The 27,304-nt window shown below is 37.2% G+C and overlaps 2 protein-coding genes across 2 annotated transcripts; both read right to left on the bottom strand.

Annotated features, from left to right (window-relative positions):
* Positions 1-962: 962 nt before the first annotated feature.
* Positions 963-5,482, bottom strand: rnf183 (ring finger protein 183). The gene is made up of 2 exons (XM_079609085.1): positions 5,333-5,482; positions 963-2,424 (listed from the first exon to the last, which is right to left on the bottom strand). The coding sequence occupies exon 2, from the start codon at positions 2,359-2,361 to the stop codon at positions 1,441-1,443; it is 921 nt and encodes a 306-aa protein (XP_079465211.1). The 5' UTR covers positions 2,362-2,424; positions 5,333-5,482; the 3' UTR covers positions 963-1,440.
* A 2,337-nt stretch (positions 5,483-7,819) lies between these two features.
* Positions 7,820-27,014, bottom strand: dhx16 (DEAH (Asp-Glu-Ala-His) box polypeptide 16). Its single transcript, XM_079610607.1, has 21 exons — positions 26,866-27,014; positions 26,255-26,457; positions 25,922-26,160; positions 25,359-25,533; positions 25,196-25,252; positions 24,809-25,063; positions 23,829-24,068; positions 22,993-23,181; positions 21,871-21,981; positions 21,587-21,702; positions 21,293-21,503; positions 19,115-19,213; positions 18,312-18,464; positions 17,935-18,075; positions 17,436-17,598; positions 16,352-16,470; positions 16,035-16,102; positions 15,763-15,925; positions 12,968-13,129; positions 10,141-10,314; positions 7,820-8,392 (listed from the first exon to the last, which is right to left on the bottom strand). Exons 2-21 carry the CDS (start codon positions 26,450-26,452, stop codon positions 8,264-8,266), a joined length of 3,162 nt encoding a protein of 1,053 aa, XP_079466733.1. The 5' UTR covers positions 26,453-26,457; positions 26,866-27,014; the 3' UTR covers positions 7,820-8,263.
* Between the last annotated feature and the right edge of the window lie 290 nt (positions 27,015-27,304).

Raw genomic sequence — 27,304 nt, 5'->3', positions numbered from 1 at the left:
CTGGCTCTCAGCAACAGAGGAGTGGCCAATGACGTGCGGTGAAAAGAGAAAAGTGTACGTCTACGCCTACGGTTAGCCCTAATACACATTAAATGTAGTCACGCAATGCTGATGTTGTTAACATTAACAATCTGAGATTGAGAACAAAGTTTAATTTGCACAGTTTGACGTGATATGATAAGCGATCGTTAGATTTAATCAGCGCGATTTACTGCAATGCTTTTTTTCCCTTAGTTGTTCAGATACATTTTCCAGTGAAAATTCTTATGTTGGTCATACTTCCAAAAAGTATAATCTGTGAATCTGAATGCCAGTATCCACACCGGTTGATTATTCCTTGAATAACTGCAATTGCAGATTTCGATCAGAGGAAAAACTACGGACTGCAGCTTTAATTACACCTTTTAAGTTGTAAAGATTCTTTTGATTAGTTATTTTGACATATACTACTAATCAATAAATCAACTTAATATTGTGACATTTTTGGTTCCAGTGCCACCACTTAATTTATGAATGTATTATGTTGAAAAAAACTATGGAATTTTTACGGGTAATCAACTTAAAAAGTCATGTTTATCCTACAAATTATACTATACTACCGTATTGTATACACTAATTCTCAGTGATGTTTGTTGGTTGAGTCTTAATTTTTGAGCTGTTATTTATTTTGTTGTGCCAAAAAAAAGCTTTTAGAGTGTATATTACCACCCAACCAGAAAATGGTCTAAAATGTTTATTATTTTCCACTTTTCTGCCTCTCCCCATTTGTGCAAATGAACAAAAAACTATGAACATACATTATAATTATACATATAAGAGTGTATTATTTACATTATGTGCAGCATAATTCAAAGAATTATACATTTCTAATAAAAGTATTTCCAACATGAGAAAGAACATTTATGAGCTTACATTTGTGTTGTCATGTACAATTTCAGACTGATATTATTTGCATTGGTGAGTTGTCACATTTTTGTCTTTCCGCGCCAATATCCCAAACCATATAGATACAAAATACCTTACAGTACATAAAACAACTTAATTCTTCATGAAATCAAATTGGATAGTAGTATTGTACAATAGTATTATTATTATTATTATTTAATATTATCCAGCCCTTTTAGAAGAAAAAAAAACTAAATTGATTCATAGTTTAAAAAATTCCTCAATGGTCAGATAGACGTCATCATTGCCTCTTGTTCTTACAGACCTTTGTATAATAATGTCTCAGTCTTTGTCAAATATGTCCATGCTCAACTGCCTTCAGTGTATGATATTATGTTCAAGTTTTTCCAGTTCATCCCAATCGAGCTGCTCTTTCTTACACAAAAGCAAACAAAAAAATGCAGTGTTGTGTTCAATGCAACAGGCTCCACTAAGAATCTAGCTTGTTTGCTTTGCCCGTCATCCTTCTTGAGTGCTGTGTGTTTTCATCATCCCTTAAGGCGATGTGCCTGGAGAAGTTAGGTTCTGGGATGGTGTAAATGGTTTATGCATAAAGGGTATCACCACAAAGGTGAAGATGCCGACCAGCATCAGAGCCACAGTGATTATGATAATGGCTCCTAGCACTGCATAATAGCACTGATTGGAATACATTAACCTTCTCATGCGACCCCTCATCCTGCTGGGCGGTCTTCCCACGTCGATCATAGTCGCCTGGCCCAGACCTTCCTCCATGACTCCAAGTGGGTTATTACCGGCCTGCACCTCTTTCTTCTTTAACACCGGCAGGTTTAAGCTGGTCTTAATAATGCTGTTTGGTGGAGGATGCTTAAGGACGAGTTTGCCCTTGCTGCGTTTGAAGCGCACGGAAAGCGCCCTTTGCATGTCGGCCGGAAGTTTCCGGAAGATGTCTTCGTTATTTCCCAGGTGAGGCAGATCTCGGCCGTGTCGGATTACCGTCAGCTCCCGACAGATGGGGCAAATCAGCATCTTGAGCTCGGGAGAACTGACGTTGATGCGTGCCAGGCATTCCAGGCAGAACGTGTGTCCGCAGGAAAGTAACTTGGGAGTCTTGAAGACGTTGTCGAAGCTGCAGAAGCACACAATGCACTCGGTGTCTTCCAGGTCGTCTCTGGGTTGTTCCGTCTTGTAGTGTCCAGACTCTTGGTCGTGATCTCGCCTCCTTCCCTCCTCGCTCCGACCCCGTTCTTGCTTTACGCCCTCCTTCCGGTCCCGTTCTCTACCCCGGCTACCTTCACGACGCCGGTTTTCCGCCTCATTGCTGCGGCTTCTCCTAAGAGGCTTGTCGGGCTTCTGTCGTCGCTCTGAAGTTCCCAGGTTGAAGCTGCCCTTGCTTGTCGGCTTGACATTGGGCCCTTTTTTGCTGCCCTGGGGTTTCTCTTTGCCGTCGCTCATTGTGTAGAGCCTTGGATCCACAGGATCGGATTAAGAGAAAATGGAAGTGTCGTGCAGAAAAGCCTGCAAGGGGACATGAAGCAATACACAGTAGATTACAAATACAATCTGGAATTTACATTCAACAGGCACATGATTTCAAAAAGTGCTGCATGACCTTGTACAAGAACGAACTCAGGTCGCCAAAGTCTACAGCTATATGCAACTCAAAGGTGGAGATCGTAAACTGAAGTTTGCCATTAGCAGTCAAGTGTAGTTAGTCAAGTATAGTTATTGCTTGATTTTCTTTGTATTCTATTATAGGCCTTGAATGGCCTTGAGTTTCCTCCATCTTTCATATTTGAAATCGACCCATATAAACCCAAATTTCGAAGGCCTCTAAATGATCAACATGATCAAACCTTTGCTAAAAAAACGTGCTTCCATGTCATCTCATTGATAGTTTATCCTTTTTGCCTTTTAGTATCATTCTAAAAACGTCCCCCTTCGGGTTGTGGTTCACGTGTCTTTTTGCTTTGAAATCTAAAAAATATATATATAATTTTGTAAAGGAAGCATAAGAATAACTTTTATATTGTTAGTGATATTTCAAATATTTTTCAGTGATCATGTTAAAATCAGGTTTTTTGAGGAACACTTATTTGTACATCTTTCATTTCTCAATTAATTTGACTTTTTGGCCATATACATTTAAGAAACTGCACCAAATGCCAAATTGACAATAATGGCAATACAATGTTCCTCCTCAAGTAGAGTGTGAGCTCCATATTCTCACTATATGAGCCATAAAAGCATAATGTATCAAATATGATACTCAACAAAAAACACTTATGCAATTTAAAGGGTCAATAACATTTATTTTTTAGACGATTATTTTATATGTCAGGTTTTACAGGGTTTGCATAATTCTGAGTTATCTTGTTCCATGTTTTACGTGATCTTGGGTTAGTAATTAACACAATGAACAATTGTAAACCTCTGGCTAACATTCGTATTTGCATATTATGAGGTTGATAACATCTCCGTGAATATGGCCTGGTCAATCTGTTTGTAAATTGCTACTACTCATCATCCCAGCAAAGCACAGGGTTGCCATGTTTGCGTAACAAAACCAGCAAGTACTGAGGTATTTTATGAACGCCTGTCGCTAAACAACCTGCCGTTGTATTGTAGCACCATTTTGTTTCACATTGGCAGCACACTTAAAGGCATAACCAAGGGATAACATGCTACTGCTAACCAACTTTCAAATTGACAAGGGTTTTCAAATTAACCCAGAATTCATTTAAACCCAGAATTTTAGAATTAAACCCAGAATTAGTGTGTAAATCCCATAAGAGTGTTGACCTAAACTCAAAATCTGACTGTACAGGAATGCCAACCAGAATATCAAGTTTTTACAAGAAGGTGCAGATCCCAGTTTCATTCTGTTTGCTTAGTTAAGCTTTAACTGTGAATCAAGTCAGGAAACTCATGAACAAAAATAAGGAATGTCTATAGCAAACAATTACATTACTGAATGTGATTTTGATCCAGGTTGAATTTAGTTGTTCAGTAATTAAATTAGCCCATTATTTGCACTCAGTTCTATCTATAAAAGTTATACCAATTGGCCACATAAAACACAATCAAAACCTTTATTTTTATGAGTATTAACTTTGAGCAGAAAGCAGAACTAGTTCTTTTTTTTTTTAGAACAATTAATATTTTTGACTAAATGACTTCCCAAATTAAAAGCACACACCCACAGGTTTAGCACAAACCAGATCAAGTCAGTTGAGACCTGTCACTTAACTGTGACAATAACACACCCTTCATTTAAGATCAAGGCTAGTTGTCACACTTTTACGTAGGTGAATTCCATGAATGTTTGTCCAGGTTTGTTTGTTAAAGTCAGTTCCTTTTAGGCACATACCTTACAGATAAAAACAAAGGCTTTAAAAAAGGCTTTTCCACCATTATTTCCCCCAAAAAGTTAACAGAGAAGACTTGATTTGACTTAACATTGCAATATGTGGGGCATTTTGTCACACTGGAATAATAGAATTAAGTAGCATTTTTAAACAAATGACAAAATAAAACATACAACGTGTGACAAATACATGCAAAATATTAGCAGAAATATGAATTTTAGTTTGGAGGACAGAATTCACAAAAAAAAAAATCACATTGAAGAGGGTTTTGAGCTAGGTGTATTTCCTTTTAGTCTTTTGCTAAAAATATGAAATATTCATCAGATGACAGAAGGCATTTAGTAGATGGTGTACATGTTTTTCAGCAAAGGTTTGATTGTGTTGATAATTTAGAGGCCTAGGAAATGTGAGTATTAAATATGTTAGTGTATAGGCTTTATAGAGTTTAGAATGACCCTTGGTCAATACACAAAACCACTATCAGAGAGAATATATATTTGTGTGATTGGACTGTTGACACAAAACCTTATACACTGTACAAAATAAATGTCATTATTTGTAATCACAACTTTTTATCTTTTGTCAAATCAACTTAGATACTTAATGTAGCTCAGATAACAAAATATGTTGAGTTTCTATTGATTAAACCAATCTCCATTGCATTAACTCAATTGTTTAATTTCAATGAACTCACATTTTTAAGGCTACCAGGTAACTTACTTTTTTGAGTTAAACCAACAAAAAATGTTTTACAGTGTAGTTTTAATAGCCATGTGACAATACTGTAAAAAAACGTTGTAAAAGTACAATCAACTTGATTATTTAAGTCATTTCAACTTAAATCACATTAAACTGACTTTAAAAATAGTTGAATCTTGTATGACAAATGTTTTTTTTTTTTTTTTTTTTTTGATGAGTTAAAGCAATGTAAAAACATTTGTTGTCGTAACTTATTGATCATATCTTTTTCTGTTTTCTTTTTTTACAGTGAACTAGCCCCAGTCTCCATGTTGGACCTGCATTTTTATAAGTTAAAATCACAAAAACTTGCAATCTACCTATGAACTGAAGAGCAGTTGAACCCAGATGTTTAGGTGCCTCTGAAGTTTGCCTGGCTCCAGAAGCACATATTCCAGTGTGTGCATCCAACAATGCAACGTGAAAGGTGTACAATCCAGTCCTTTCTGTCTTCCTCAAAACCTATCACTGCGGTTTTCATCAAATGTTAGTTAACGCAAGCAAAGTGTCTCCACCTCTTCTGCATGTTTATCTCTCTCCCTCCCTCCTTCTTTTTACCCTGTCATACCTGTTAAACTTGTTCAGTTGCCATTTTACTCCAGTTTGAATGCGAGGAATCCACTGACTAATTCTTGTGCTTTATTTTTCTGACCTTGAATGAAACCCAATCCACCAAGTGTGCTTCTCAATGCTCTAAATATCAAAATGTCACTGCTTGTTCATGATAAACTCACTGCCATGGGGCAAACACTGCCAGGATGTTGCTATGCAGTTGGGTGTTCTGGGTGGTGGCTAGGTGGTTACTTATTAGTCCAAGCCAAAAAAAAAAAAAAAAAGCCCACCAAAGTGTCATCGAAAAACTTGAAATGTACTCCAGGGCACGTAACTGGAAATATACACCATTTAGAAGGGAACAATAAGGAAGTTTAAGATCCCAGGAAGTCGCTGATAAATTAAGTGACTAGGTTAGTGTTATTCTCTCTCACACACACACACACACACACACGCACACACACCCTGATAAGGGATCAGGAAGCTCTATCCCATTCCCGCATGCAGAAATGTTGTGTTATAAAGGTTGATACTCTGTTGTGGTATGAATCACTTCACTTTATCAAACATAGCCATTGTACCTGTACCTTTATCCGTGATTAAGTGTTGTTAACACACTATTGTTTCACAGTAAGATAGAAGAGCAGAAATGCAATTTCTAGATGATTGGATAAACCGTATGCAAAAATCACATGGTTGCACTTGGAGGATCAGATTTCCAGACTGTTTTTAGATTAGAGGGCAGATAGCAGTTAATTGTAGTCGCTGGTAGTAGGTTTGAACAATGCAAGGTGATCGCCTCAGATAAGTAACCAGTTTGCAAATTTGGGAAAACTAGATTATTCTGGCTGGTGTTTATGATTGTTTGATGGTTTGGTTTATAAAAACTTGAAATACTTTAATAAGACTTTAATAAGGGGCCGGTCATACAACACAATATCATGGCAATATTCATAATATCTTACATTTTGGCAAATTGGTGGCTAATTAATTTGATTTCGTACACATCTCATTCGTTTGTTTTTCATACAATCTATTTACGTCCGGTTAGGGTTTGGGTAGACCGTTATGTTTTTTTTTATCGTTACGCTCACATATTACTCTCATATGGCTCAACGCATCATGTGGCACTTTTTTTCTTTCTTTTTTTTAAAGTCATTCCACTGCCTCTTGTTTTTAAATGCAAAATTGTGTTCCGTGTAAATGGCCTCTTAAAGTCAGCATGAAACGGACAGTGCGATCGTTTCTTTCCCATTATGATGTAAATCCGAGTGAAATGGCTTCTATAATGAGAAAAATTAAGGTGGGATCTTATTCCGTCTTTCTGGAATTGATTGGATTGTAGGAAGTGTGGCGTTGTAAATTATATGGACGCAGTTCTGAATGCCAAGTTGTGGAGGATATTTAGGCTATGTTAAAAAAATTCAATTTTGTGCATATCCAGATTTTATTCATATGGGTATTTTAAAGTCTGGGCAGCAAATAAACCACATGAAATCGTATTTTTTCAAATCTGATTCAAAAGTGGTTCGAAATGCGTTCCCAATCAGATTTTTTTACAGAATTATGCATTTCAATGTCATGTATCAATGGCAAAATGAATCTGCATCAGTCAGGTGGTACAAGTAAGAGCTCTGTAAGTTGTTTATGTTCATTATTATTGTAATGTTATGTGCTTTGAGATATGAGGTAGTTTAACGCCGTCTGTCGTGACTCTTTGTAGACTCTGCTGTGTGCGTTCATGTGTTTTGAAGGAGGCGTGACTTTGGAGACGCTCTGAAAGGAGGCTGGGATCTTGTGCTTTCAAAGCTAGCTCGGTATTGCTAGCCTCTCTGAAATTGCCTACCCTGCCTTTAAATGAATTTCTGGTGAAAAAACCTTTCCGTTGACATCGACAGTCAATTTTACTACTTTAGCTACTCATTGACTAATGGCTAAATTCGGCTGTTCTTTCTGTTCATCCAGGAGCTTCAGGGTAAAATACAAATTACTGGAAAATATCAATCATTGACTGCTGGCTATATATTAAACTATATGGCACAAGAACTTTACAGGGGACCGAATTATGCTTTTCTATGGTAAATGTAAATAAATCAATTAATAAATACATTTTATTGCACATCCCTCTCCTTTTATATTGATATATCCATGGTCTGTGTCATTTTATCCATATTAATATCCCTATTTTGAAGTATTAACATTTCCTCCTGACTCCCTTCCCCAAACTTCCTGTATTTTAGACAGTCACCTGAGGTCAAAAGCCGTGACAGACACATGCTCGAGGTTTAGCGTAACATACCGCTGAAAACAATCTCTGTGTATTTATGATAACACTGTTGCCTTAATAATAACCTTCAATTGTACAACCTTTGATAACATTCTTCTATTGACCCACATCAAGCCATATTTCTTTAATAGTTTCAGAGGTCACATAATATAACAGCATATCAGAATAACAATAAAAAACATGTGTATAGTTGTCAACAAAAATATATTTCCTCATTCAAACAACTTTAGCTGAAACATAAAATTACGAGTCGCCAAAATATTTTACACAGGATCAGCAAATTACCAAACGTCTGATTATATCCAGATGAACACTGCTGGAGATTCTGCCATTGCTGATCTCCTGTCTGTCTGTCTGTGCAGATTCAGTGTAATATTGGGCGGAAGAGTCTCTTGCTCGTCTTCTCTCAGGATCAGCCCAGTTCTTCACGGGCTTTGCCTTGTTTGCGGGGCATCTTTTTACTGCTGCCGTCCTCAAGTTCTTTGTTCTTATAATAATGAGGAGCCACTTCCAGGAGCCAGCCGTTTTCAATCTCTATCACCTGAAAGACAGATTTTTTTTACAATAAGGTTTAGAATAAAGCACATTTGTACATTTTCAGAAGAATAATTAAGTGCTTGCCCATTCAAAACTAGCTGGCAAGACTTTAGGGTATTTTCAGTGGTTGCTAAAGCATTACAATTTGATTTCTAATGGTGTGTTCACACTTGTAGTTCGGTTCTCGTGGTCCAGGCCAAAAAAAAGAAAATTATACACTTTAGTCCTGGAAACCATAGTGTTCTCTGTCATTTTCAACACCGAACTGTGTGTTGGGCTAAATGCACTCGTTGTATGCGTGTATATATGATGGTATTTTTTATCAGCTGAATACTCACAAAGAGATTGGAAAATGTGTAATGGATTAAAAACACAGCGTCTGGAATTCATTCGTTGGCTGTATTTTGTTCGTATTAATTCCTTGCCCAATGTCTTTGATATAAATTGAAAATAAAATAGGAACTAAAATTAAACCTTGTCGTACACCTTTATTTATTATAAGGTAGAGGAATAATTATCTTTATTATATCTTTGTAGGGCAAAGAGAAATAACATCAATGTTTTCCTTTATCTAATATTTACATGTCAATCATTATGTAAAGGAACTGGACTTGTTCTGAATAATGTTTAAGACTTTGTATTTTTTAAAATTTTTGTGCATTTATTCTGAAATGTGCTATAGATTGCCAAACTGACGGATTATTTGATTTCTTTGCTTTAGCCCATGCGGCATCCCTTTGTCTAATAGTAAAAATAGCGTCATTAAACCATGGATTGTTTTCCATGGTCCACCTATCCTAAAATTTTGATGAAAGGAGCAATCAGCATGTTTATCATGTTAAAAAGTTGTTTTTAAAAGAATCCCATGCTTGTTGAACATTATCCATTTATAGAAACATGGTATATAAATCAATCACTGTAATAGAAAAAGGCTTGTTCGTTTAAATGTGTAAACAGTCTTTTGTAAATAAAATGCAATATATTCTTGGGGGTCTTTTCTCCCAAGTTTCTCACACACACAACTGCACAATGGTCACTTAAATCATTACAAAAAATCCCAGCAGCAGATTATTTTATGAGGTGCATTAATTAAAATATAGTCCAATAAAGATGATTTAGACATATCTTTATGATGCATCCGTGTCTGTGATTTTATCAACTGAACCAAACCCAGAGTCACAAGTTTCTTTGAATACCTCAGAGGATGAAGATAACCAGTACCAGTTCAGGTCTCCAATGATGACCAATTCTGATTTAGTCCAGTTATGAAGAAGAGCATATATCAATAAGCTTTGGATTTAGCTGATGGCGTACGTCTGATAACAACCAACTATTTGAACCATCTGTCTGACCCATTTAAGGATAGTTTAATTACAGAGAGTTTAATTACAAATCAAAACCCAAGCGCAGTTGAATATAGATTTAACATAAATTGCAATCCCTCCTATGACGAAAAAAAACAAACAGATATGCTTGAGCATTCTGTCCTATTTAGGGACGCATCTTGTGACAACACGTCCTGTTTTTGGTTCGTTTAGCAATTGTACCAGAGTTCGTTTTTATCAAACCAAACCTGCCAAGTGTGAACACACCTTTAGCAGTTAGGAGTGTGTTGCTACGCGGTTGCTTACAGGCTCAAGTGAAAAAGAACCAGTCTGTCTAAATCCCTAACACCAAGTATGATTTTTGTCTTCAATAATATTAGTTATATCTGATTCAAAATGCAAAGAATGTGAAGGAACGACTCCATACCTGTCTCATGAACTCTTTGGTGGTGAAGACCAGCTCGTGGTAGATCATCCAGCGGGGCTGTTCCTCGAAGAGTGAGCTGTTGGGATGGACGTAAACAGTCTGCTGGTGTTTGACTGTTTTATAACCGCCTTTACTCAAGCGTGCCGTGTGGTAGAAATATCCCGCAGTCACCGCCTGGAAGAAAAACCAAGCACATTTAGATAACGCTCGGTTGGAGTTGCACTACAATAAGGCCCTCTGTAATACATGATTCTGATTGGTTAATCGTGGCATTCTGAAGTCATATCATTTTCATATAATCACCTCTAAGCTGTATAAATTGCTGATGCACTGATAATGAGCAGCATCGCAGACGAAATGTATTTGGCTAGTCCAAAAAAATAGTTTCTATTGTGGCTGAAGACAAGTGTATGATCTGTGCAGTGTTACTCACGCCACAAATGATTCTTAGTCACCTAACCTGCGTTCATCAATGCCAAACTCCTTTAAATATACAAAAGCATCTGGTAAATGTAGTAATGCACAGTATGCACGCATTCAGCTACTGTGTTAGTGTGCCTCTTGAAATACTCTGAAGTGAAAATCGCATCGTCTTTTTTAAATACTGATGATTCATAGTGACACTAGTCTCTCATATAGCAGGAAGTTCTGGAAAAACTAAGAAATGAGAGACACAGATTTACTCTTGAAAAGTTATTTAAGTAAAGTTTGATAGAATTTCCCCGTTCAACATTTTCCCCTCAGAAAAAAAACATTGTAACCTGGGCTAAAAAGATGTAAACCCCGGGTTAAGTGCAATGTGAAAAGCCCTAAAGAGACAAGCAAGCACGCACTTTAATAGTTGACAATGCAGATTGTGCCACAAACTCTACTTCAATCTTTTTAGCCAGTAAGGGCCACAAGTAAAAGTGTCAAGTCAAAACTTAAGGGAATTCAGTCTATAAAACATGTTGTCTGGCCTAGAAAAAATAAGTTGCACCCTTTATCCAAATATTAAATAAAATGTGTTAAAGATTTTGTAAGCATGTTTCGTAGTTGTGCTTTGAGACAACTATTTTATTAGTAATAAAGCAATGAAACATGCCAAATTGTGCAGACATCGTTTTTGGCCAGGATGTCAAACAAAGAAACTATGAACACAAGCAAAAACAAGAAAGAAACAATGAAATGTTAAGAACTGGTTATGTTGTAGTCAATATATGCTTTTTCCTGTGAGCTTTTATGCATTTTTTGCATACTTACTGTGGACGGATTCATTATTACTTTCATTTCTGCAGTTAGAGCACTGATTTGTAGAGTGAAAGAAGTTAACAAATTTCTTACAAGGTCAGTTACAAAAATAATACCTTGACAATCAAGCCTGTATCATTTTACCAACTCCCTGTCATCACTCCAATACATTATATATCTTCTAGGTATGCACTGATATGAACATTTTGTCCGATACCGATAATTCTTAGATATTTGAGAGCCGATAACCGATATATTGGCCGATAAAGTATTTCAAGCAATTCAAAACCATCATGGCGAACAGTGCACATCTGAAGTGTCTCAGCTGAAGGAAGTAATCCATTATCGGCTTTAAAATATTGACCACATTTTTTTATTGGGCCGATACATACAGTATATCGGCCAATACCGATATGGGGGCCGATGTATCGTGCATCCCTAATATCTTTATTGGAATGTGTGTGGTCGCCTCCTCTCTGCTGCCATCTTGTTGAACCTTGTACAACCCACCCAAGGATGCCTATCCAGAACTCTTTAATAATTTAAGAGCTGAGACCAAGTCTTAACACTTAACCCTTTCGCACGTACGATCACACCGGTGTGATTAGAACGGTCAGTGCATCACGTGATCAACTGCTAAATTCAAACGTGCTTTGGCGCGTTGGCTGGCGCTGAGCCAGAGACAGGCGCGCTCAGTGCTTGTCATATATCACAACTATTCAGTGTTTTCAACCACATGATGTTTATTTTAGGTTTCAGACATTTAAAAATCACATAAGTACTAAAAAAAATTTTTTTGAGTTTGTAAAATACACACTGATGTCTAAGAAAGCGCCAATAATAATCCTTTATATTATAAAAAGACGACACGTTTTATTCATATCAGATACACAATGTGTAAGTAGTTTTACATTTTACCCTATTCTTCTCCCAGTTCACTAGCCACTTACTTTCATGTATTTTGGGAGAAGTGGAGGAATTGACGTGTTGTAAATCCAACAGATCCGATTCTCTGACCTGTGGCACAAACTAACATGGCGCCGCCCATCGCCCATACATCTAAACTAACGCGATCGTTATAAAGGTGTTTATACAACAAAACACATCCACATGCACATATTTGACAATCGGAATATCAGTGTTTCATACTATAGCTAATAAATGTGTGAATATTTAGAATAAAAAAGGAAAAATTACATAAAAGCAGATCATCATTCATTCAGCGCTGTGTTGTGGTTGCGCTGTGTCACGTGACAAGCAGTGACGCGTCACCATGGAAACAATAAAGTGACAGATTCGAAATAACGGTCGCCTTGAAAAACTCACGCTGGGGGGTCAATTAGAATATTTTAAACTTACATGTGAAAGGGTTAAGAACCTTTATTCTTCAGTCAAGGAATAAGAGTAAAATTACGTCATTCTTAAATTTTGACACACTTAAGACACAAATTTTACTCAGAGCGGCTTTATACATATGGCCCCAGGTTCATACAGTTTAGATAGTAATCACATGCAAAGCATCAGACTTCTGTCCAAACACATTATCACTGGAGGAAATGCAAGAAAGGAAGCGATGTAGGGAAAATTAGGAAATCACCTTGCGGATGGGCACGCTGTCACTGTCGGAGCTGCACAGTTCCACCTCGATCCTGTCCATCAAGCCCTCCAGCTGATCACGCACATCTCGAGCTCTCTTCATAGACCGGAACTGGATGAAGTTCTCGAAGCACCACTGAGTGGAGTAACCGCTCTCTACCCACTGACAGAGAGAGAGAGAGAGAGAGAGAGAGAGAGAGAGAGAGAGAGAGAGAGAGAGAGAGAGAGAGAGAGAGAGAGATTTAATAAATTTTTCTTTTCTGGTGAAAATAATTGCGTGTTTTGTGTATGCGACACGTCTGATACACGACCAGATTACTCTTATGAACAAATGACTATGACCATTATACGTGATTAATACTTTAGGTTTGTGAGACCATTTTTTAAATGGTTGTTCATATGACAATATCTATTTAAAGATACATTATTCACATATAAATTAAGAAGAAAAAAACATGGTAGAAAACATTTGAATAGTGTTCAAAAATAAGCATAGTGAGGTCCAGCTGAAAGGTTGAATAAATCGTAAGAAAAAAAAAAATTGGGACTGTGAGGTCAACACAACATCTGACTTTTTCTAGGCGGAAGTATTCTTACAAGCCACAAATACTATTAGGATCAACAGTGAAAGAATTAAATTGACATTAACGTTTACTAAATACAATCTCGACTATAACTTAAATTATTGAGCAATTCTGCAATATAATAACCCCCCAAAAAGCCTGATTTTAGGTGCCGAATACTGCCAAAAAGGTCTTATTTTTAAAGGGGTCATGACATGAGAAACCAAATTTGCCTTGATCTTTTGGTATATAAGAGGTCTTTGTACCATTAAAACGTCCTGCAAGTTTCATAGCTTAAGACTTCCTCCCCATTATAAACGAATCATTTATTTAATCAAGCTCTAAATACAGCTCGTTCTGGATCCATGGTAAGAAGTGACGTCACGGTACGAAGTGACGTACCAGCGTTTGCATATGACCGCCTCCAGGCACAAGACAACTACGCTTTAAGCGCAAGGCAACTACGCTCCTTTCGCATCGTAGTCGCGCCCGCGCGCTGCGCGCCTCACAAGTGTTCAGTCGACGGACAGCGAGTGGGTCTGTGTACAGGGAAATTACGAAGCCACGCAGATGTGCTGCTGTTCCTGGCTGTGGACAAACAACATCTTTGAATACGCTGCGAAAGATCCAGTCGTCAGGGAAAAATGGATGCACTTTATTTTTTGCGGACGTCTCAGTCACGGCAGTGTTAGGCCGGTGACACACTGGATGCGTGGCGTGAGCGTGGCGTTTCTGTTGCGTGTCAGCTGCGTGGCGGCTGCGTCGCGTTTTCTCTGTCTTTACACACCAGAACCGTGCTTCACGCGGCGCTGGCGCGCTGCGGCTGCTGTACTTGACAGAGGGACAGAGTAGGTGACAGAGTTTCTCCACCTCTTCAATTAACCTGCCGTCGTCCATCGTTGCAAACTCGAAGTGTAGCCTACTTGAAAGTGTCAAGTCGTGTGATTTGGATCAACCTTGTTCACATATGGGGAGAGAGTTGTGGAAGGCTATACTTCATGTTAAGCATAGGCTACATATAAAGCCTACTGATAAAGGACACCGTCAACAGTAATGAAGGCAAAATAACCTGTTTGACAGGTGCAATAGGCCTATTTGAAAATCGATAATTATTTATTTTTTTGTTTTTTAAATTACATTTATATCTGAATTTATGTCAACCTATAGACTTTCAAACATCAAAATGTCATTAATTAATATGTATTTGTGTACAAAATGACATGTAAACATATTTTCTTATTATATTTTGCATGGAAACGCTTCCAACACGCTTGCGTGTCGCGTGAAAAATAGGCGTCGGTTCTATTTCTAGCATGCACGCGTTTTCCGCGCCGCGCGTGTCACGCAAGCAGTGTGCAAGCTCTAACCTGTTAACATGGGAGCCGAAATAAAAACGGACACGCCACGCAGCTGAGACGCTTACGCCACGCATCCAGTGTGTCACCGGCCTTAGTTTAAGCATTTGTTCTATAACGTACATTTGAAGGATGACTGTTTTGAGAACAAATCCCAAAATGATGCTGGCTTTGCCAGAAAACTGTTGCTCAAAGATAAGTCCGTGCCAACTATTCTGGGCTCAACAACGACGACGCAAACTGTAAGTAATGTGTTTAAAACTTTAAACTACTTTTTAAATACGCTGAATCCGCACAGGTTCTGGCTGGGGGCGTTAATAATTGATGCATAGGCACTGACGTTACCCAATCATAACAGTGGGCGTTAACACTGAACTCTTAAAGGGGAAACACCCCCAAAACAGACTGTTTGAATCAGAGGATGAGAAACAGGGTCGGAAAAGGTCATAAATCACTACATTTTAAAAGTTTTTTGTAAAAAAAACTATAGTAATACTATATTTGCACCTAAGGGAACATAATAATAAAATAAAAAAAACATGTCATGACCCCTTTAATGTATATGGGCTTTGCTTCTGCTGTTTGAACAGTCATTCTTACAAAACATTGTTTACTCCAAAGTTATAAATGTACAAGACAAGAACTTCCTGCAACAGCACCGACATACATACATGCACGTATGCCTGGACAGGCCTGCATAACCTGTTCGGCTATATAATTGCGGCACATCTCTCATAAGGAAGTCGCGCTAGATGAGACCAGTATTCTGACAAAAACAAAACATTTCAGTTGCCGCAACTACCAGTTCATAAAACTGCTTCAGGTCTGAGATTGATTGCCACTTTGAGTGGTGTTTCCACATGCACACATAAACACACCTGTGTATATACGTTGAGCAGCACCATGTGATCTCCTCCTGGTACCACAAAGTTCATCCTAGCATTGTCGGCATGGACCACTTTGTCCTTTGGGCGGTAGAAAATGGTGTTGTTCACTGACAGCATGGCTGCAATGGTCAGAACCTCCTCGGAGCACTTATAACTTCAAGGAGAGACCAAAGAACAACGTTGAAAACATTACAATGACAACTCCATGAAAAAAAATGAGCATAGAAGTAAACTGAGGGGATTTTTTTGCAGATTAGACTCACTGTTCAGAAGCCAGAATCATTTTACTCAACATGGGGTCCACAGGAAGTTCAGCCATCCTTCTGCCGAGCTACAGCACAAGAAGAACAAAAAGGAAGTCAAAACCCTGGACAAAAGAGCTATACATTGGCATATTTCCATTTGAGGGATATTATAAATCTGCAGCTTTAGAGTATGTATACTTATTTTCAATGTCCAGAACCCTTATTGACAGTCCTTTTGTTGAAAATCTGAGTTCATTAAAGTATGTAAGGGTTTAGAAAACCAATTGTAGCATAACTGTAGGTTTATCAAGGCGTTTTAATTAGTTTTTGCACACCTTAGTGAGTTCACCGAGGTGGTTGAGGGCGCCCAAAGCGTAGAGCTGCTCCAGAGCCAACACCAGCGTTTCGTGAGGAGGAGGATCCATGAAGTCAAAATGAATCAGGTCATTTATGCCTTGACGCACATATCAGGAAAAACATGTTAGATATTAAGCACATAATAAATAAATAAAAACATTCAGTGTTTGATTACAGGGAGTGAAAAAATGTGTCAGGTTTATGTATGCATTAATAATTCAATTTCTCAGTAGCACACCCCAAATTGCCATTATCCTTCATAGCAATAATAAGACATTCAACACTACTAACCTTAGTGGAATGCCCTAAAAAGTATTGGGCCATTTAAGCTCTATTTAACATGTCTGAATGTCATTCGCAGCATTTCTCTGAACTAATTTCACTTTCATTTAATTTCAAACAACAAGTAACAGGTCATTTTAATGGTAATTTTTTTTTTTTAAACATTTTAATGCATCCTTGTGAAAAAAAGTATTAATATATTAAGCAAGTATGCATTAAAATGATCAAAGGTGACACCAGAGACATGTATAAAGTTACAAAAGATTTCTATTTCAAATCAATGTTCTTTTGAACTTTCTATTCATCAAAGATGAATGTATCACGTTTCCCATGAAAATAAGCAGCATTGATTTCAACATTGATAATAATCAGAAATGTTTCCTGAGCTGCATATCATCATATTAGAATGATTTCTGAAGGATCATGTGACACTGAAGACTGGAGTAATGATTAATATATAATATTATATATAATAATATTTCACAATATTACTTTTTTGTGTCGAAAACTTTTCTTGTGTCACTAACGTTTGTCAGACAGAAAATGTTCAAATAATTTTCCTAATTTTAAACAGTACATCTACTGTTTTATATTTTAAGACCATAACAAATGTATTTTTGTCATACTGTATGTTTTATTAGGAAAGTGTGCTTGTGCTGTTTTTCTTTAATAATGCCTCTTGGTTTGGAATCTTCACTAGTCATCTGATCTTTTTAATGCCTGCAGTGCATAGAAATCAAGCTAGCATTTGTTATGGTAAAGTCATCAAGACATTCGTACCAAGACTTTTGAGCAGCAGAACCACATTTCCCAGGTTTGTTCTCTGGATCTCAGGGACAGTGGTCTCCTCCATCTCATGTTTAAAGGCCCAGGCGGTGTACAGCCTAAAACATTTCCCAGCAGCCACTCTTCCTGCACGACCTGCTCTCTGATTGGCAGAGGCCTGTGTGATAATAACACATTATCAATCTATAATTCCACACATAAATTACCATTTAAACCTTCGATATTGTAATATGACCTAAATGAGTGACTTATTGACAAATTATAATGACAGACAATAATGTGCTATCTCTGTACATTACTTTCCTACATTCAGACATGCATTACAAATTGAAATAATATGAATAACTATAACAATAATTTCTATGTAACAACTAATATATACAATGTCATTAGTAAATGTCTCAGTGTGACTTGTCTGAATACTTTTGGGTCAACTGCATTCTTGACAGATAAATGTGAGAATGTTTTCGTCATTTCTTGAAGCTCCTCTTACTCGTGAACAGGGTGTGACAATGAGAGATTCCATTCCTGTTCTTGCATTGTAGCTTTTTTGTTTGCAGAAACCTGGATCAATAACATAGATGATGCCATCAATGGTCAGTGACGTCTCTGCGATATTTGTTGCCACCACAACCTGCAGAAGAAAAAACACAAACCATTACCCAAGAATTTCATTTTCAGCGTTTAGTGTATTTATCAAGATGATATACAAAATAAAGCTTCTAAAGAAAAACATTTACATAAGAATTTGCATTAGTTTTTTGCTTTATTTTAGATAAAAACATCTACTATTACGAATAAACAAGTATTTGTAGCTTTCCACAGACATGCTGCCCCCTGCTGGCCGACAAAGGGAATGGCGTTTTTTACTTTGCGTGCTCCAGGCGGAGTGGGGTTGAAGATTTTGGCCTGCATGTCTGAGGGCAAGTTGGCATAGATGGGAAGAACAAGGAGCTCAGATATCTTAGAGCCCAGTCTCCTACATCTCTCCTGTAGAAGTTCACAGCACGCCTCGATCTCCTCCTGCAACACCAGAGGACACAGTAAACATCAATATTACCAATATCTATTTACATAAGAATTTTTTATCAATAAACAGTGGAAAGAGACAAAAAAAAGGGATGCAGGCATGTATTTAGTGTAAATGTATGTAATCTAATCAAGATTAATTAATACAAAAACCTTCATGGACCCTTTTCACAGACTGTCATGACGTTTCCAGTGTTAAGGTGCACTATGTGGTTTAAAAAAACAAAAATGTCTGTGCATTTTGTGGAAGAACGTTGTTTTGGTTGTGCTTCGGCTCTGTGTGACTGTGCGGATGAATATGGTTTTCCTACAGCTCATAAAACATTCACTACTAGGCATAAGATAAATAATCAGTTTAGATGGAAAGGATCTCAAGCTCACTAGCTGAAGACGTTACTCCAGCTTTACCCATTAATTTAAAAAAAATCATGATTTATATGTTACAATCAAGATGACTGTGACAGAGGGGAATGTGTGTCAAGGGGAAAATCTGTGACAAGTTATTGGAAAAACATTAGCACGTGGAGCACTGCTATACTGTGACTCACTCAGATGTTAATAGATTTATGGGTTGATGGATACGGCTCATGTCCATCCAGAAGGGAACTGTGAACGTTAAACAGACTTGAGTGTCAAGGACTGACCTGTCCAGTGAGGAAGACCAGTATGTCTCCCGTCGGCTGAGTGACATGGATCTGTAGCACTGACACCACACATGCTTCGAGATAGTCGGCCTCTGGAGCCTGAAACCAAAGTCAATTGATATTAACAATGTGCAATCTACAAATTAAGGCAAAAATAGATCAGAGAGATCACTAAACAGGATTCTTACACTATGTCCAAGAATGGCTGACATTACAATTCTATACCATTTAGTCTAAATAAATTAATAAAACATAAATGTAAAAATGCCAAATCAATCATTGTAAATTCTAATAGTGAATTTATACATCATAACATTTTAATGCACAGTAAGAAGATGGATATTTATTTTGATATTAGCTACGTTCTAAGTGTTTAAAAAAAATAAAAATAAAAATAGAACAAACAGTAATATTGTGAAATATTATTGCATTTAAAATATAATAGTTTTAATATATTTTAAATCTAATCTACTGTACAACCCCAATTCCAGAAAACTGGGGCATTTTGCAAAATGTAATAAAATAGAAAGAATCTGTGATTTAATAATTCTCTTTATTCTTTATTTAACTTTAAAGTACAAATAAAAGATTTTCAAAGTTTTCACTGACCAACTCAATTGTATTTTGCAAATATAAACAAATGTTGATATTGATGGCTGCAACACACTCCAAAATAGTTAGGACAGAGGCTTGATCACCACTGCCTTTCCTTTAAATTTTTTTTTTTTAATGTATTTTTGCCCAATCTCGCCTGATAAAAGACATCTTCTCAACAGTCAACCACATACTCGGCCCGGACTGGTGACGTCTTTACAATTCCGAGCTGGTCAGTTTTGTTGCCAGAGGCACAGGCAATAACGTCAGCTGCGCATTCTTGCTCTCTTCTCTCCGACAGCGAAGTGACACACACCCGCCTCCAGCCACTCATCTGATGTCACATAATTTTACTAATTCCCGCAGGTTTCGCACTCACACCAAAAGCGCACGCACCACTGATCTATGACGCACACATAAAGCCACCTCTCTAACAGCTTGTGAGTCGCAACTACCAAAATGAGTGGCTTACTGCACTTAAACGGTCAAATACACACAAAATTATGACAAAATGGTGAGTATTCAGATACCCAGTCAGTTTTGGAACGTAAATAGTTGAGAAAGATAAGGCAAGTTGTGTAACAGTATATTGGATCTGTGAAGTATCTCTTAAAGTGACAGCAGCCAGATAAACCTGTTGATAGAACTGATCAACTTAGCATGGCGTTCGTGGGTTCGACTGGTCGAGACCAGTACTGTCTTTATAAAGTATCTTCTTATTAAACTGTTTGTACACTTACAAAGTTCTCAATGCTTCGGTTTGCATGTAGGGACCCTCATTATGCTACCGTGTTAGTGTGAGGCTATTTTGAGTCTTGTTAGTGGTATTAACTAGCGATTTCTTTTTACTTATATTCAATGCCCCATATACTAGCGTTATAAGCTAATCAGTTTTTAGAGATAAAACTAGATTATCATGAAAACACATCCCAGAGAACGATCGACTTGGTCACCATGTGTTAATTACCCCTAGGTTAATTTTTTGCCGGAATTGTCCTTTAATAAAAGAACGAAAGACAAAGAGAAAATCACTCTCTGCTCTTGACTAAAACTTTTTTGTAACTTTAATTGTAAGCATTAATCTGCATTTCATTTTTACAATGAAAACTATCCAGTGTTATTTGATTACTTTAATTGCTGTAGTATATCTTACCTGAATACTAACCTACTGTTAAACCCACCTGAAAAACTTAAAGCACTGTTCATTTCATATCTCTATTTATTCGATTGCATTTATCTGTGCTATTGTTTGCAATTTGTTCAATTGTTCTTATTTTATTACTGACTATTTACTAGTGTTTTTTTATGAAAATAAAATTTAGCATTGAAGAAAAGTAGATAATTTTTCTGTATATGTTGTCAATTATAGTTAGAGAGAAAATCAGAATTGGCCAAGAAAATTGCAATAGGTGCATATATATATACACTGTGTATATATATATATATATATATATATATATATATACACACATACACACACATATATACACATATACAGCTCATGACATATAATCTAGGCCAACAAGAACAGTAAACACTGCACCCGTGTATGACAAACCGAATGCTTTAATTATGGTCCATTACCTTTGTGTAGTAGATGTCCACAGGGAACCTGCGGCCTGGAATCCTAAATACAGGCGCGTCGTCAAAGAAGCTGGAGAAACGCTCTGTGTCCAGAGTGGCACTGGCCACCAGTACCTTCAAATCAGGGCGGAAACGTGCAATGTCTTTAATTAGACCGAAGAGGATGTCTGTGTGTAACGTTCGCTCGTGGGCCTCATCAATGATGATCACACTGATCACAGAGAAAGACAGCCAATCAGAACAGAGAATGCAACAATGAAAAGCAGACCTATATTTTTTTTTTAAAGTTTTTACCTGTAGCTGGCCAGGTCGGGCTCTGTAAGAAACTCTCTGAGCAACATGCCATCAGTCATGTACTTCAGGATGGTCCTCTCTGACGTACAGTCCTCAAAACGGATGCTGTAGCCCACCTGTGGAAAGTAAGACAACATTACTGAAACAAATTTATGAACATTATGTTAAAAACATAATGCTCAATTTTACTTAGACTTTAACTTCTCTTATGTACACAAACACAATGGCAAGCCTGCAGGCTCGTCGAGTATTAATCACGCATATATAAGCAGATGGATTATGACCTCATTTCCTAGTTTGACATTCATTTCCTGTGCGACTCTCGCTGCTACAGACATGGCCGCCACTCTTCGAGGTTGAGTGCAGCCGATCTTCATTCCTCCTTCAGTGTAACCCTGAAAGAAAAATTATCAAGAAAATAAAATGTCCTGCCGTAAAGGGTTAGTTCACACAAAAATAAAAATTCTCTAATTTAATGTCATACCAAACCCAAACTTTCTTCCATCTTCAGAACAAAAAATTTCCAAAAAATATGGAAAACAAAAGCTAATGCATGCTTGCTTGATATGTGTGTTACGCAGCACATTTGAGCGTCAACAAGAACCAATGAGGTTCATTCTCGAGTGTTACGCAGCACGTTTGAGCTTCTGAAAGAACCAATCAGGTTTGTTCTTGTGCATCAAGCAAGTATGGTTAGGCGGCAGTGGCTGGAAACCGGAAGGTTGGTGGTTCTATCCCCGGTTCCACCTGACCAAGTGTCAAGGAGTCCATGAGCAAGACACCTAACCCCAGCTGTCTTGCATGGCTGACACCGCCGTCGGTGTATGAATGGGTGAATGTGAGGCAGTATGTAAATCGCTTTGGTGGCCATGGGTCTGTTAAAGCGCTATATAAATGCAGTCCATTTACTATTTACGTTTACCATATAAGTTCTTGATGTGTTCGCTGATCACAGTTTATATGAGAATAAAAGCCTACATTTAATCTGTTTAACATATAAAGCAATTAACTTGTTTAAGTCTCGGAGCATTGGGTGAAAAAAGCTTTAAATGGAGGGACAGCAATCTCACATTTCATTAAAATATCTTTGCGTTTTGAAGATGAACAAAAGTCTTTGGGGTTTGGAACAAGTAACTTAGTTCATGTGAACTACTGATGCAATCTATTGATGCAAACCCCAATAAAGACCATCTCTAAAAAATATCTATTGTTGCATAAATGTTGTTAATTTCCAGTCATAGATTAAGTTGAGAGGATCTGATTCTTTCTGATTCATTCTGAGATGTTCCTGATTTCTTTATGTTCTCATGTGAAACCTAGAAATGCACCATGGAGCTCCCCTGGATCCACACAAACCCTGAGCTTAAAAGCTATTTGCAAATAAATGTTTTATTATAATCACGTACGTCTTCCACAAGATACTGAGGGATCTGGGTGGTCTTGCCGGATCCGGTTTCCCCCTCTATGACCAACATCTGGTGGTTTTTGATGGCAGTTAGAAGGTCTTCTCTGTAAGGAAAGATGGGCAGGCTGCGTCTCACTTCCTGGATGGACTGCTTCTCTTTCTCAGCTTGTGAAATCTCAGGTTCGCTTTCCTACAGTTCAAAAACAGGAAGATACAAGATTGTAGTTACTCTCTGTATTAAAGACATACAGAAATAGAGCTGTGGAATATAAGCGTTTTAAAGATGTTGATGTGAACGATTCTGCATCGATGCATAACAACTAAATAATCGAAATTGAAACAAAAAGGCCTATCATACATATTAATGTACTGTTTTATTGTAAATAAAGTACTCTTATTAAAGGCTATATTAATAAAAAAAAAGATATGCATGTCCTTCGTAAGCAAATCACTTGTGTCTGTTACGGATTTCACAAAAGGAACATGCATAATTGTTAATCAAACAATAAAAGAGGGAGTCACTCCCTGGTCTTGACTGAATAACTTTTGTAGCTGTGATAATAATCATTTTATTTATAATAAATAGACTATGCAGTGACTATTTTTACATTTGATTATTCAATTAACTATATTGTGATTCTAATATAAATATTACTATAATAACTATATTGAGATTATTAATAAAATAATTCTTATTAATAAAAGAAATGTGGGAAAAGATGCATCGTGGATCGCTTTATAATCGAATCGTAATCGAATCGTGAGGCAAGTGAAGATTCACACCTCTATACAGAAATATAATGAATACACAGAATGGGATTTTTGAGAGATGTCAACCTTCTCTGACAGCGTTCCCTTCATGGTAATGGCCGTGCTGACGAAGTTGATCATCTCCTCTTCCTCTAAAATGAGCTGATACTTCTCCTGCTCCTCCTTTATCCGCCGTTCCCGCTCTTCCCTGGCCCCAAACTGCAGGGTGGCGGTGGCCACTCTCGCCTCCTCCCAGCGGCCCTGCTCCCCGCCTCCCTCTCTGGGAGTCTCCTCAAACTCCAGCTCCATTTCTTTTTGAGGAATGGACTGAAAGGAATGGAAAAATAGGAGAAGAGAAAAAAACATTAAAATAATTCATTAGTTACGTTATGTAAAATAAAATACAATTTAAAAATAAAAACATTGTAAAAATTTACAAACTATATTTGTAATATACACTACTGTTCAAAAGTTTTGGGTCGGTATGATTTTGTTTTTATGTTTTTGAAAGGCTTTTACCCTCACCAAGGCAAAAATATAGTAAAACAGATATATTGTGAAATATTATTACAATTCAAAATAACTCCTTTCTACATGAATATATTTTGAAATGTAATTTATTCCTGTGATGCAAAGCTATATTTTCAGCATCATTACTCCAGTCTCCAGTGTCACATGACCCTTCAGAAATCACTCTAATATGCTGATTTGCTGCTCAAGAAACATTTATTACACTTGTGCTGCTTTTTGTGAAAACTGCGATTCATTTTTTTAAGATTCTTTGGTGAATAAAAAGTTTAAAAGAACAGTTATTTATATAAAATAAAATTCTTTGGTAACATTATAAAATTATAAATGTTATACATTTAATAAATTCATTATAAATTCATTTGGTAACATTATATCCTGTCACTTTTGATCAATCTAATGCATCCTTAACACCTTAAAAAAGATGGAAATATTTAAAGCATGATATTTCATTTTGATCACTGATTAAAATATTGCAGCATTGCCATATTGAATTAAAGTACCTCATAACCCCCCGGTAGCTCATCTCTCAGACCTACCTTGTTTCTATTCTCTTCTGGCATGTAGTATCTGTTCTTTCTCTCCTCTTTTTCTTTAGCTCCTGCTTTCTTGTAGTCTCGGGCCAGGTCTCTGATCTGCCGCTTGTAATCTAGATCTTTCCTTTCCTTAGTGGTGAGTTTCTGAGTGGAGAAGAGGTATTCCTCGTCCGCGATTTCAGCCTCGAGGTCTTCCAGCTTCTCCTGCTCTCTTTTGGTCAGATACTGCCGGCGTGACTGTTTCCTTAACTCTGGAAGCTGAAGAGACCACATTGAATGTCAACAGGTATCAATCACAGCTGGGTCATGGCAATCGGGTTAACATGCTTACATAAATAAATGTCTAATTAGCATCGGAACATTGTTGTGCATGTAAAGAAAGATTCTCACCATTTTCCTTTGGTCCTCTTCAGCCATTTTGTGCTTTTTCTGAGCTTCCTCATAAGCCTGAGATGATGAAAACAGACAGCGCATTTACCAAATCATACCGAGATCCATCAATAGTAAACTAGCAGACTTTATTTTGTTGAAGTAAGGATGTGTTTTGCATTACCTTTTTGTCATTTCTTTCAAGTATGTGTCTCGTCTTGTCTTTGTCTTTCTGTTTCACTCGTTCAGCAAATGCGTCCCTCTCCTCCAGATCTTGAATTCTCTCTCTCTCTTCCCGCTCCCATTCCTCCTCGTCCTCCTCTTTAGCCGCTTTTCTTGGCTCATCCATGACCTTAGTGCTGAAAGAGGCAAAAATCAAACAAGAGAAATAAATCATTGAGGGGGAAAAAAGCACAATAATAAAACGAAGTTCTCGCTTTCCGATTGAATGAACCACATTTAAAGCCTTTAATTGAAAATATGATTTAGTGCATGCTAGCGGGTTTATTGAAATGTCAGGGAAAAACATTAGATATTGTATATTTGTAGATTTTTTTTTACAAGTAAATAAATAATACATCTGACAGTACAGTACTATAATGAGTAGAAAAAAAATTATATGTAACTTCATAGAAACTATATAGACGCTTTTTAGATTTTAGGATGGGAGTCTCTCACACAGGGATCATATTTGGGGGTCTGTGGCATCTAATTATTGAAACCCCTGTTTTAGAGTATCATAATCACCTCTTCTTCTTGTCCTCTTCACTGGATGATGGACTTTCCTCACGTTTCTGTCTGAGGTTTTTCCTTTTCTTTCCTTTGTCCCGGTCTTTGCTTTTCTTCTCTTTTCCCCTTTCCTCGACTGTCTCTCCATCACTCTCACTGTCCTCCAGAAGAGTGTAGGTTCTGTTCTTTCTCTCGATTTCCATGACGTGTCGTTCAATCGCTCGGGCGGGTTTTTCTGCCACATGTTTTTTGGGAGCCTGAAATGGAGGGTCATTACATTGTTATGTACAGTAAATGTATGCCTTAGTTTAGGAATTCCGTTAAACATACTGTCTGATTATAAAACCATACTTTGTTGTACAGCTCATGTGCAAACGCTGTGATTCTTTGATCAATGTCAATGGTTCCGGTTTGCTGAAGCCGAGCCACAAAGTCCTGAGGTCCAGAAGACTTCTTCACCAAACCGATCATGAACTGAGCCACATATCTGTCACTCAAACCCAGGAGGTCATGGAGCTGGTCACTAACCCACTGTTCCAGATTGGCCATTGTGACTGTGCACAAAAACATAACACATCTATTTTATACAATTCTGCGTCAACAAGTTATTAAACATAATATAAAAGTGAATCACAATACATCCAACCATCCATCATCAGTATATGTGCTATGATGATAATTATCTACTAGATAACACAGCCAAATGAGACACACGTTCAAAACTGTAGGTGACCGAATTGAATTCAATATTTGATTAAACTAAGCCGTCAAATCTTATTTTTAGTGAAAATAATGAACACATGAAAAATTCTGAGTGAAGGCTGACATTGTTTTATTCCGATACTGATCGTGGAAATGAACAGCAAGTCAACACTGGACTAGATTAATTACATTTATTTACTAGTACTTTGCACATACAAAAACAAGACAGCATCCTAAATCATAAGAAACTTTAGACTTACGTTAGTAGTGCCTCCACACGCTTTCTTCTATGAAAACATTAACGCTGAGTTACTTCCGGGTAAAAAAAAGTTATTTCCGGGTCACTGTTTTCTTATGTGACCTGTCAAAATAAAAGTCTGAGTAAAACGTTCAAATGTCACCTAGCCATAGACACAAAATAAAGTTAACTGGTGTGAAATAGGGAAAACGTTGTAGTTGTCGCTACTGATTGATCTGAATAATACATCAGAATATCTTCTTGTGAAAAGTAAATTATCGCCGGTGTAACTGCGTCCTCGCAATTCGGAAGTATCATTTGTGATTATTAGATAAGGCATGTTTAAAGTCATTTTATATGATTCTGTATGTTTATTCTTATATACTGTAATTTATATGGTTTATTTCAGGCACCACATGCTTGGATACAATAGATTGTAACGTTTATATATTTTAGTGTTC

Source organism: Phoxinus phoxinus (genome assembly GCF_949152265.1).
Source record: "Phoxinus phoxinus genome assembly, chromosome: 4".
In the NCBI taxonomy this organism is placed as follows: Eukaryota; Metazoa; Chordata; class Actinopteri; order Cypriniformes; family Leuciscidae; genus Phoxinus; species Phoxinus phoxinus.
The sequence above is the reverse complement of the archived record's forward strand: the minus strand, read 5'-3'. Positions and strand labels throughout refer to the sequence as shown.